At 41.0% G+C, this 12517-nt stretch overlaps 1 protein-coding gene across 1 annotated transcript; it reads right to left on the bottom strand.

The window, feature by feature from the left end:
* Window positions 1-3506: 3506 nt before the first annotated feature.
* On the bottom strand, window positions 3507-4644 carry LOC115780788 (P2Y purinoceptor 1-like). Its single transcript, XM_030730193.1, has one exon. It carries the CDS (start codon window positions 4541-4543, stop codon window positions 3530-3532), a length of 1014 nt encoding a protein of 337 aa, XP_030586053.1. The 5' UTR covers window positions 4544-4644; the 3' UTR covers window positions 3507-3529.
* Window positions 4645-12517: the final 7873 nt, after the last annotated feature.

Raw genomic sequence — 12517 nt, 5'->3', positions numbered from 1 at the left:
GAGCTGGAGTGGACACTCTATCCTTTTCCGGCTGAGGACCATGGCCTCAGGCTTAGAGGTGCTAATTCTAGCTACATACATAAATTGCATTTAAATTAAATGGAATTTATGTATTTAACTTTCTTTTACTTTTATGTAATGTTAAGTTTAAGCAACTTTTTCTTAAGATTACTAATAAGTTATACATTAAAATAAGCAATCTAATATAACACGACCTTCTTAGGTTGTTTGTTTATTGAGGCAACATGTTTGCATAATGTTTTTCAAAACATTCTTGGCTATAAATAGTCTACAAATAGAATTTTCTAATCTGTGTTCTATAAACTGCAACTCACACAGTATAAAAATACTTAGCAGCAAATTGGGACCAAACATAAGATCAAATTGGCAGTTAAACTTTGCACTTTACCCCATATCGTAATTGGCTATCTAGAGCAAAACAATATCAGAACACAGATTTTGAACTGAGTGATTGTAAGCAGAAGATTACAGAGCAGTACAAAGGTTATTCATATGAGAAACTATGGACTGTCAGGTCCATGAAATCTATGACTTGAGTTAATTGCAGAACGTTATGTATAAAGTGTTTAATTGAAAAGCAATCAGCAGACTATCTGATAATAAAAACAATGCTTAAGTTTTAGTTTTATCAGTAAACTTCATGCAAAGTGGAGGAAGTATTTGCATCCACAACAGTTCCAGTTCTACTGTATGTGCACACAACTGTAGGTTGCCTCAGTGTCTTCTTGTAATTACAAATTGACTCCTTGACATTAAGACGTAGTCACATTTATATAGCACATAAATAGTTGCCTCAAGGCACTTTATTCTATATATGTTAAGCATTTTATTTACCTCACACCTACAGCCAATTTAGAATCACCAGTTAAGCTAACATGTATCTCTTTGTACTGTGGGAGGAAGCTAGAGTACCTGGAGGAAACCCATCCTGGCAGAGGGAGAACAAACCTGCTACAGAGGGGGCCCAGCCAACCTGAAGATTCGAATCAGGAACCTTCTTGCTGTGAAGCAACAGCACTAGCCACATTTATTAAGACCAGAGTGTGTGGGGATCAGACTATCTTTTGCAGGAATCCCTTTTTTGGTTATGGATGAAGCAAATCTATAACAACTCTAATGATGGTAGAAATGATAGAAATATAAACACCTAATATTGAGTAGGAGCACTCCCTGGATCCATCCATCCATCTAGATGGAACACTTTATTAGGAACACTTTAAGAGCTCTGCCATAAATTCAGAAAGGTGAATAAAGCCATAAAGCCAAAAAATGTGAAAATACTACTTTAATTCAATTCAGTTTTATTTATATATTGTCAAATCACAACAAATAGCCGCCTCAAGGCACTTTAAAATCTGAGGGAAATACTGGGGGAATACTTTTCAAATGAAAACAGTATAGTATGCCTTCAACACTCACTATCACTTCAGGAATAATCTGGAGGAATGAACGCCATACTTGTAAAAAATATTCCCTGATTTGGTGTTTTTAGATGGTGGTGGAGAGTCCTATCTCCCAAATTTCCCATATATGTTCTGTTGGATGGAGATCTGGTGACTTTGAAAACCATAGCATATTCAGTTTTATTTATATAGCACCAAATCACAAGAATCACCTCAAGTCAAAGTCCTTCTGGTAGCAGGTTTGATCATTTAGTAACCTCTGTGAGCACTTATTTTGGACTGTGAATCATGTAAGTGTACTTCATTTTAAGTGATCACTAGAACATAAAAACTGTGAGCATATTTCACACAACACCATTAAAACCATTGAACACTTAAACAATTTCCCCCTAAGAGTTATACTTCTACCACCACTGTTGTTGTATAGTCATTCCATATTCTGCATATTCATTTTCATACATATCAGATATTCAGTGGATGTGGGCCCTGTCATCCTGAAAGATAACACTCAATCAGGACAAAAATGTTTCAGCATAGGATAAAGATGATTACTCAAAAAAAGCTGCAGAAAGTTGCAGTGACTTTTCCCTCTGTGGCAGATGTGTCAAAAGCATTGTAACAGGTGATGTCAGGACAGAAAAGTAAGAACACTGCATGTGTGAATATATAAAATCTCTTAAAACACCTCAAAATGCATCCACTTTGTCATGAAATGCAATAGAAGGACCCAAAGGCATGCTGAGGCACACTTGAAATAAACAAAAAGGGATTCTTTTTGTGGCTGTATAAAATGACAAAGTCCAAAAACACAAGAGAACACTGCAGGTAACCACACTAAACACAAACAAGGCTCAAACAATCCTCAAGCTTTAAATACACACAGGAGGCAAAAAGTAACAATAAAAACACTTGAAATTTTTTACAGTGGTGTTTCTACTTACATGGCTCATCCCAGTCTCTTACACGGCTGTCTTTCACATTAAATTCATGTCTGCTTTCTCTAAACAAACCGCCAATAGATGAGCTGTGGACCAGCCACTGTGACAGATGCATCAAACAAGTGCCGTTCAAATCCCTTTTAAGGTTTGAGTGTCAGTTACATAACAATACAATCCACGGCCAAATGTAAAAAAAATGCCTCGCCTGTAGCAGCGCATAACATAAATAAGTGCCAATGCTTAAACAGTGGACTGACTGGACTTTCCCTGCACTGTAGAACAGAAAGGCAATCACAGCTTTGAAGCAAACAAAAATAAACAGAAAGTACAAATATGTACAGCACCTGATATAATACTTTATACTTCAAGCAATAAAAAAAGGACATGCGATAGTGCCTCGAGCTTCGGCTTGAAACAGTCTGCCGGTAATATTCAGTAGATTCGGGAAACAATCCAAACTTATAACTTTCTCTATGGGCTCAGACCTCAGTGTCCTGCACCTTAGTATCGTCAGGAGTCTCTTAAGTACAATCATTAATCACAATCACAAGTACTTTGTTCACTGATGTTCCGGTGTTGTGCCAAAAAGTGATCGTCTGCCAGAAAGTGATTTTTGATGTTTCTATGTGCTTTTATGTGTAATGTATTTGCTCATATTGGTGAATAGTGTAGTCAATAGGATTTATGAAGGGCTTAGATATAAAATGAAGAAATGACCTGTTATTCAAGTATGTTTATGACTCTGCGTTATTGCATGTACATTATAATAAATCCAGTCCTCTTTGGTCACTTAAAATATCTTTATAGAATGTAATTTGTTCTGATTTCTCCTGCTCTCTTGGCCACATATCTCTTTAACAATCTGGCCAATCGCAGTTTTTACCCTGATAAATAAAGAATATATAAAAGTCGCTCCCAAAAACCGATTGCAGCTTCTACCTTGTGACAGAAATGTTGTTTCTTACTCAAAATGACTTGATATCATTCACGAGAGATATGTTTGACATATTTTTCACAGATTATAGGTCAGCAAGTCATTTACAACAGTTTAAATATGGGCAATCATTTTCTGGCAATCACTTTCTGGCAGACGATCACTTTTTGGCACAACACGGCGGTGCGTGACACACAGAGACTCGGAAGCGTAACATTGTGCGTGCTATCCTCTCATGTCGACGCTGACGCAGGTGAATCTGCGTCCATTTCCAAGGGTCTGCGGTAAATAATTGCACCTTTGAGTCCGGCCAAAGACATCCTGGTCCGATTACTGAAATGTTGAAACTTAGTGAGAAAATCATCATTTCCAACTATATAAATCAGCGGGTTTATTGCGCTGTTTAGACAAGCCAGGCATCTGCCGATCTGGTGCGCAATGTAGATGTCGTCAAAGAGGTGGTGACAAACCCCATCTTGTTTCAAAATCCTGGTTGTCAGATTCAAGTTTCGAAATACATGGTAGGGAATAAAGCAAACAGAGAACAGTATGACCAGAATCACGACCAGTTTCAAACACCGCTGCTTCAACAGAGGGTTAACGTTGTTATTCTTTGACAGAACCACCACAATGTGTCCATAACAGACCAAAATGATGACCAAAGGCAGGACAAACCCTGTGACAGTCCAGCCAATGCTGTATGGCAGGTAATATCTGGTCAGGTTGGTTGAGGTGGTGTCAAAACATGAGTTTGGTTTTTGTTCATCATTCTTGCGAAAGAACATATCAGGAGTGATCTGAATAATGACCAAAAGCCAGACCAGGGCGCTGATGGCCAGAGAGTGGCGGCTGGTGATTTTCCCCATCACTTTCATCGGATGCACAATGCCCAGGTACCTATAGATGCTGATGCAGGTAAGGAAACCGATGCTGCCGTAAAGGTTGAGGTTGAAGCAGAAGCGGGTCACCTTGCAGAAAGGCTGTCCAAACTGCCAGTTGCTCTCACGCGTATAATAGTAGACGAGGAACGGCAGAGTGAAGAGATACAGCAGGTCCGCCACCCCGAGGTTGAACATGAAGATGTTGATGTTTCCATTTTTCTTCCAGCTCACGCACACGCTTCTCAGTCCACAGATGTTAGACACTGTCCCGACAATGAACACGGTGATAAAAACGGGCGGCAGGAAGCTGTGCGTAAAATTCAGGTTGATGCCCTCGCAAGCTCTTTGTGTGCCGTTTGCAGACATCTCTCAGTTTGATTTAAACCTCTTTGTCATACAAAATGAAATCTCCCACAAAACCAAAACGGCAGACAGTGATCGGCTTGCCCAGAGCAATGATCTCCACTGGAAGGTTCCACGTGCAATACCACACACACAAGCGAACGTGAGACTAAGAAAATACACGCCCATTTTCCTGTGTGGTGACACACTCAAAGCCGGAAAGAGCCGAGCAGTCGCGTTTGAAAAGTGAAAGTAAAAATAATACACGTACAAATGATTTATTCCTTTAAATAATTTTCGTCCTCCTACCTGACATATCAGACTGCATGCAGCTCATTGCTGTGCAAAATGACACTGAATGATGCAGCCAAATTTGCCACAAATTTATAACGTTTGAATGCCTTCGTTTGCATTTGCCCCAGCTGGTTGAAACAACTACACCCACCCACCCACACCCACACACACGCTCTCTTTTGGCCAACACAGTGATTATGTTTACAAGCATTACTACAGTAATCATTTAAATCAAATGCACATATAGAAATGACAATTTTTATATGTGTGATTGTAGTAGTTTGTAACTGAAATGTATTAGTACAAATTTGAAGTTGAATTTTTGCGTGAGCAAACTAGGGTTTAATATTTTTCCCGAAAATGACATGAATTAAATCCCGGGAAATGACGAGCCATTTCCCGGGAATCCCGGGAAAAAGTTTATTTATTTTTTTATTTTAATTAGGCCTTCTGTAGCCTGTGTCGGCCTTAACCTATTGTGATATTGTAGCGGTAGCTTTCCAGCTATGTCCTGTTATGCCCAGTAGGGGGTAACGTCGGCTTGATTAACGCAATAAAACCTACATCTCGACATTCGAGTGCTCGAGCTATGCGGTGTTGTATAGTTCCTCAACACTCTCTTAACAAATATAATTCGAATATTCCTCCATTGTACATGGAATTATACCAAGATATTTTACAACTGCTGGTGCAAAACAATACGGTTCATCTCCACAGCATTGATAAAGGCTCAGCCACGCTGTCGTGGCGACATCTGTTGCACTATATCTCCACCAGTGGAACGCTGTAGTAGTCATTGAAAAGTTAACTAATGTACTACACTATAATATGGCATAACACAGGGCCTTGAGTAATGCACTACGACTTGGTCATTGCCATTCTGGCAACAGCAAATTTATAACACCGTGTCTGAGGGTTAAAGTAGGTTCGCTGTGAATCGTCTTTTGAAAAACTGGCCAATCCTTATAGCCTAAAAAAATATACATTTTACTCAACTCCATTTTAAAAGCGAAATATGTTAAATCAATCTATTTCATGATAATTTCTTCACACATTAGGCCCGTATCCTAATTCATGATTGTTAGTAAGCGGCTGCAAACGAGGAAAAGAAACACTCGAAGTTAAACAGATATTTCTTTATTGTTCAGGGCAGGCATATTTTATAGGCTATATAATGCAATATAACAATATATAATAATATAAAATTATATAATACAAAATACCTTAGGGTAAACACATTGCCTACGATTTCAACAAATTAAAGAGGAAAAAAGTACAACTGTGTAATACCTCTATTAAAACGCTTGAGATGAAGGCTGAAGCCTTAAACAGAGGCTGAATGTGCCTGAAATGAAGAGTAATGCTTTTCGCATTAAACAAACCCTTCTCTCAATATTTCCTTAAATTTAACATTCTGAAGCTTTCTTTTCTTTCTGAAAGTCAAATCGACGCGCGCGACTTTTTTCCCGGTTTCCCGTCTAACGTTTCCCGGGAAACGGGAAATGGTTCTGATCGCATTTCCCGGGAATCCCGGATCCCGGGATTAAACCCTAGAGCAAACCACACTCTTACTTTTGCTAATCATTATTCTGCACTCTTCATGGACTCTCAACCACAGAATGTATGCTTGTGAGGCTTCCTGTGAAGACGCCATGCATCACTTCCTTTAGAAACCTCACAAGTGAGATGTGGCACTTTCTAATCTGTCAAGAATTTTAGGTTTCAGATCTTGGCAGAGGTGGGAAGTAACACAGTACAAATACTTCATTACTGTACGCATGTAGAATTTTCAGCTATTCAATTCAATTCAATTCAATGTTATTTATATAGCGCCAAATCACAACATACAGTCACCTTAAGGTGCTCTGTGTTGTAAGGTGAAGACTCTACAATGATTACAAACAAAACCCAGCAGCAAGCACTTGGCGACAGTCGGAAGGAAAAACTCCTTTTTAACAGGAAGAAACCTCTGACAGAACCAGGCTCAGGGAGGGGCAGTCATCCGCCATGATCGGTTGGGGTTGTAACAATCACCTGGGTTTGTCACATACAAAGAAATTAAAGAGGCAAAACATAAAATGTATGCATCATTTATGGAGCTATAATCAGGGGTTAAAGTGGTTTAGATGTCCAAAAGCAGTGGAACATGCAATGTTTCTATCAGCTTTGTGCGCAGTTTGTCACACAGTCTGTTAACTAAAGGTCCAGCTGCTGTATTTCCCAGAATGAGAGATGGAGAAAGATGTAAGAAAGACAGGACAGGAGAGGAGAGGGAAAATAGAGGCTATTTTTAAATATAGGGTCTGCTCAGTGACATTTGATAAACTGGAAACATAAATTATGTATTTTTGAACTGTGAAATGTCCTTCAAAATAAACTGAGGTATATTAACTTTGTGCTATTCAAAGGTGGCATGAAAATACTGCAATTTAGTGCAGGATGGATTCCAAAGTCCAGCCTGTCACCTGTGTCCTAGAACCTGGTAACACCTTCAGACTGGAGGTAGCAAATAGGGTGGAGCTGAAGGACCAATCTAAACATCTAAAGTTGTCATTCTCACTCGTCCCACATGACTGGAGAAAGAGCATACAGGTGTAAACAAGTTATCAACTACAATAAATAGAGTGCGATGCTAACGCTGAAGGACAGGCTAAAGTAAAAAACCAACATGGATCGGGACCTGGAATGTTAGAACCATATTCCAGATATGAAACCAGATCCAGGAAGATCACGCTTAACAGTGGACACTGCATCAACTTTTCTGTGATTAGGTTTAACCCTCTAAAAATCAATTCAAAACGTAAGGGTGCTGTCCTTAGATATGCAAAAGAAAGAGGGTTCAATAATACCAACAGCCAATGAGTCCTTTATGTAGAATTCCATAGCTTCCCTCTCTGGCCCTGATACATTATTTGGGGTGGCTGTAGCTCAGGAGGTAGAGCAGGTCACCTACCGATCAGAAGGTCAGCGGTTTAATTCCAGGCTGCATGCCAATGTATCTTTGGGCAAGATGCTTACCCCCAAGTTGCTCTCTGATGCAAGCGTTGGAGTGTGAATGTTAGATAATAAAAGCACTTAGCTTAGTTAATCATGGAAGTGAATGGGGTAAATATAAATGTGTTGTATGAGTGCTCAAACAAAGTAGAAAAGTGCTATATAAGAACTAGTTCATTTACCATTATACAAGCGGCTGGTGGGAAGGTCAGTAGCGCAGTCGCTTGCTCGTTACCGAATGCTAAAAGCGAATACATGCTAAATGCAAATCACTGTACTCAGGAGGGACGGAAGGCAGATCTGGGAAAAATTCCTTTACAGGTGTCTTCTTAGACCATCCTAATGGTATGGCTGACCTCAAATAGTTGACTAAAGAAAATAAGTTCCAACTCTCCACCCTCCCCTCCAATTAATGTGGGGATTGTGTGCACTCAACCGTGAGTAGCCCAAAACTACAGGGTGAATGGGTTTATTCTGATGAGTGATTCTTGCTAATAGCCTACCGTTCAGAGCAGAGGCCAAAATGGGATTGGATAGGGGACTTACCACAGCTCCTAATTGCTTTGTTAACTCCCTATATAGTAAGTTCAGCTCCGCTCTGGAATTGACTAAGGTGTGGAAAGTGCAAGTGCCCTGCCTAACACAAAAAGGTGAGACTAAATGGGGAGGGGAGTCCTGCTGAGCCCCACCCACTAGGATCCCTGAACTCACTGGTGGGCTCCTCCTTTTGGCTACAGCAGACAGTTAGCCCGAAAATGTCTGCCCTGGCCACAATACAGACATAACCGTGTCACGAAAAGCCTCTCCTGCTCCTCAGCCTAGCTCTGTCTAATTCCACTTGCTCCGGTCCTGGTTCACTAGATGCGTGCAGCGGAGCTGCCCCAGGAATGCTGACAGGAGGTGGCGGTGGAGAGGTGGCTGCTGACCTAAAACTTCCTGAGGGCTGCTGGGAGATTGGGTCTCTCTAATCAGAAAGCTCATGGAGCTGATTATCAATCCACATGGAATCAATCCAAGGAAACTAAATCCTCAAATGAAGGTGGTTCATCACGGTAGATCAATTGATCCTTCATCATTGTTTTTGAAAGCTTGATAAAAGACTACTTGTAATGCATTATCTGGCCACCTAGAATTAGCGGCAATTTTTAGGAATTTTATTGCAAAATCTGCCACACTTCTTGTTCCCTACTTGAGCCTAAGCAATCTTCAATCTCCCTCAGAAACTGGATGAACAAAGATCATCTTGTACTCCCTGAGAAAATCCTCAGAAGGGAACAAGCTGATATTGTCACACACAAAAAAATCCTTGGCTCAGGCCAGGGCCTTACCTCTCAGATAGCTCATGCATACCTGTCAAGTTTTGTATTTAAAAATACGGGAAATTTTCCACTGCTGAAAATAGAGGTCACTATATGACGCCATTGCCTAATTTGCATAACTGTTCATTTGGATGTACTGTAGTTGCAATTGAGGCTGCAGGAGAGGAAAAACATCTTTGGAGAGACAAAAAGTGAAAAAAAAAACACCATAAATATGTTTAGAACTACAAATAAACTTTATGAAATAACTTAATAATTTTAATGCTTTGCCTAGACCCACATTACATAGGCTACGTTCACACTGCAGCCTGAAGTGACCCAATTCCGATTTTTTGTGAAATCCGAATTTTTTGGCGTGGTTGTTCACATTTCCAAATATATGCGACATGGATGTGATCTGTGTGTGAACAGCAGACGAACCTGAAAGTGTCCCGCATACGTAGTAGAGGACGCGATAATGTCACATGTAGCGAGCGTGCTCAATGTTTGCGGAAGTCACACATTTTCCTTCCCACGTCCGCATAACGGGATGCAGAATAGTGACGTTTGTCGAGTATCAATGACGTGCAGGTCGGATAAATGCGACCTGGCCGTACACACTCAGGTCGCATTTGAAAAGATCGGATACGTATCGGATTTAGGACCACATATCCAAGTGGCCTCGGTTGCATTTGAAAAAATCCGATCTGTGTTGTTCAGACTGGCATGAAAAGATCGGATACAAGTCGCATGAGGGCGAAAAAAATCAGATTTGGGTCACTTCAGGCTGCAGTGTGAACGTAGCCATAGATCAATTTTGTCCCGTATTGTTTAATGTTAGAATATCAAATTTAACGAAAACACTGTGGGGTGAGACTGCTAGCTACATTCAACTCTCCTCCTTTATCTGGGCCTCCGTTGCCAACTTGTGTAAGAAAACTCGCTGTCAGCTGTCTCAAAGGTTGATAAAGGCCGAAGCGAGGACCGGGGATGGGAACGGAGAGAGTGGGTGGGCAGGCTCGGTGTTTACGTGAGGTTTGGGGGTTGCAGGGCGGAGTCAAAGTGAGGTCTGGGCAATGCCAAAGTGTACGAAGGGACGCAGTAAGAAGGCTTTATGTACACAAAACATGGTGACGGCGGAGGATTTCACTGTCGCTTTATGGGGAAAAAAACGCTAAGTTGGCAACACTGAGCCCAACTGAGGTCCAGTTGTTTTAACGGGGTTGTTCCTGCTGACGGCACTAACCTAGTGATAACCTAGTGACAATTCAGTTTGGAGCGGCACAGGAATGTTTTTAAAAAAATTGAAAATTGAAAACTGAAAATACGGGAAAAATACGGGAATTTCCTGGCCAAAACAGGAGACTTGACAGGTATGCTCATGAAAAAGGACAGTTTCATAACATCACTAGGAAATGCACTCAGAGAATGAGCTATGGCAAGTGAACATTTAACTCTACCGGCATCTCCAGAAAAGGTCTCTGGAGAGGGTGAGGATGTTCTCATGACTCCCGCTGGCTCGGATATGAAGCCTGATGACGCAACCACATGCGCAGCGGGTGAAGGCAGGCCGGATAGGGAGGCAGGGGGCAACTTCTCATTGATGGAGTGTAGAATCCAAAGTGGCTCTTCATACCACTGCTTTATTTCCTGCTGCTGTTCACCCAAGAACCTTAATGCCTGCTCGTTCATTCAGCTTTGCACCTTGCTTAACCAACGCCATTCTAACTGGGTCTGCTCGGTCCATTTCTGGCCAAAGTGTTCTGTCACGGCAGATGGCCAACGTGCAAAGTGGACCCAAATGTGGACACAGCAGAGACGGCATTTACAACACACTGACACTATTAAGAACAAACACACAATGACCACAGTGTAACCATAAATTACTCTTAATTGGGTAGCAAAGAATCTGTTGACGAACTAGTCCGAAACCCCACCGGCACAAGGATGGAATGGTTCACAGAGGGAGGAAACAAAGTTAGCAGGTTGATAATTAAGGAGTTGGTCTAAATACTGACAAGGGGAAAAGGGTTGATGTGAATGCGGCGGCTTACTTGATGGGTACAGCAATAGAGTCCAGGGGAGGGGTAGGTGTGCATTTGCAGAGGCTCCAGGGCTTATCCAGGAGGGCAGGAAGGCTTTCCACACTAAATGAAGAAGTGGCTGGAGAGTGAACACTGAAAACCTTTCACAAAATACAAGCGTTCATTAGCTTCTAAGTCAGATATGAAAAAGGCAAGAAAAGGCTGGAGGTTGAATTTCCATACAGGCCAGCTGACACTCTAGCGAAGACAGGAGGACAGGAGGCTCAATCTGATCCGAAAATTTAAGCAAGATTGCTGTGGACAAGCATCAGGTGTGCTTGATGTGCCTAGCTGATGTGGTATACTTTGTGGTATGAGCTGTTTCTCTCTTTTTTCTGTACTTTTCTCTTCCTGTATTCTGGTACAAGTTCATCATATTTTCCCAGAACTGGGTAGGCTCTTTGAATGTTTTCTGACAAAATTTTTTCTTACCAAGGTAAGAACTGTGTTAGTTTTATTTGGGTGTTTGTACCTGATGATGGCCTCCTTCATGTCTTTGGACTTTTTATTGATAGTTAAGTTGAACAGTAACCAACTGCAAGTTTAACACTTGGAAATAACTCCAGAATTTTTAACTGCTTAACTTGTCAGGAAAAAACAAGCCTCATTTAGTCATGAAACTGCTTGTACTGACAAGCAGTCTGCACTTCATTCACATCTTGATTGTTTGATTTAAAATCCACTGTGATGATGTACAGGTGAATCTACAAAAATTGTCCAAATACTTATGGATCTGGACCTTACTGTATTGTAGGCTCTTGAGACAACTGTTGTTGTGAACTTTCACTATATAAGAACATATATTTCAAGAATGGTATGGAGTCACTCTCTTTCTCTCTCAGAAGGAGGAAGCTGAAATACCATATAAGCCATCAGCTACAGGTTGAGATACCTCCCACCTGGTATTCTTTTGATACATCATTAGCTTTGTTTTTTTCTTTGTGTGTGTGTGTGTGTGTGTGTGTGTGTGTGTGTCTGGTCACACCACCCCCACCTCGCCCAGATAGGAGACAATGAGCAACATCAAATCATGTCCTCTGTGAATCATCCAATAACCATGATTTCACAAAGAAAGTGTTGGCAAAACAAACCACATCAAGGTACCGCCACCACAAAGAAAGCTACATTTTGACATAAAGTCAAAAAATGTTTTTGCCCTGCTTCCTAAAAGACATTTTTATCACTGACATGTTGCTAGTGAACCTTTCTGCCTTTTCTTGCTACCTAAAATATCTAGCTTTATCAACTTGTCTCAGACTGTTTGTCAGATTTTTGTGAAACACAGTGAGGAGTCAGCTACAGGCAACAATTGCCAAAAGGTGTCGGCA

Source organism: Archocentrus centrarchus, chromosome 5, assembly GCF_007364275.1.
Source record: "Archocentrus centrarchus isolate MPI-CPG fArcCen1 chromosome 5, fArcCen1, whole genome shotgun sequence".
In the NCBI taxonomy this organism is placed as follows: Eukaryota; Metazoa; Chordata; class Actinopteri; order Cichliformes; family Cichlidae; genus Archocentrus; species Archocentrus centrarchus.
The sequence above is the reverse complement of the archived record's forward strand: the minus strand, read 5'-3'. Positions and strand labels throughout refer to the sequence as shown.

Coding starts and splice junctions, on each gene's coding strand:
- LOC115780788 (XM_030730193.1), bottom strand. CDS start 4,543: ATGTCTGCAAACGGCACACAAAGAGCTTGCGAGGGCATCAACCTGAAT.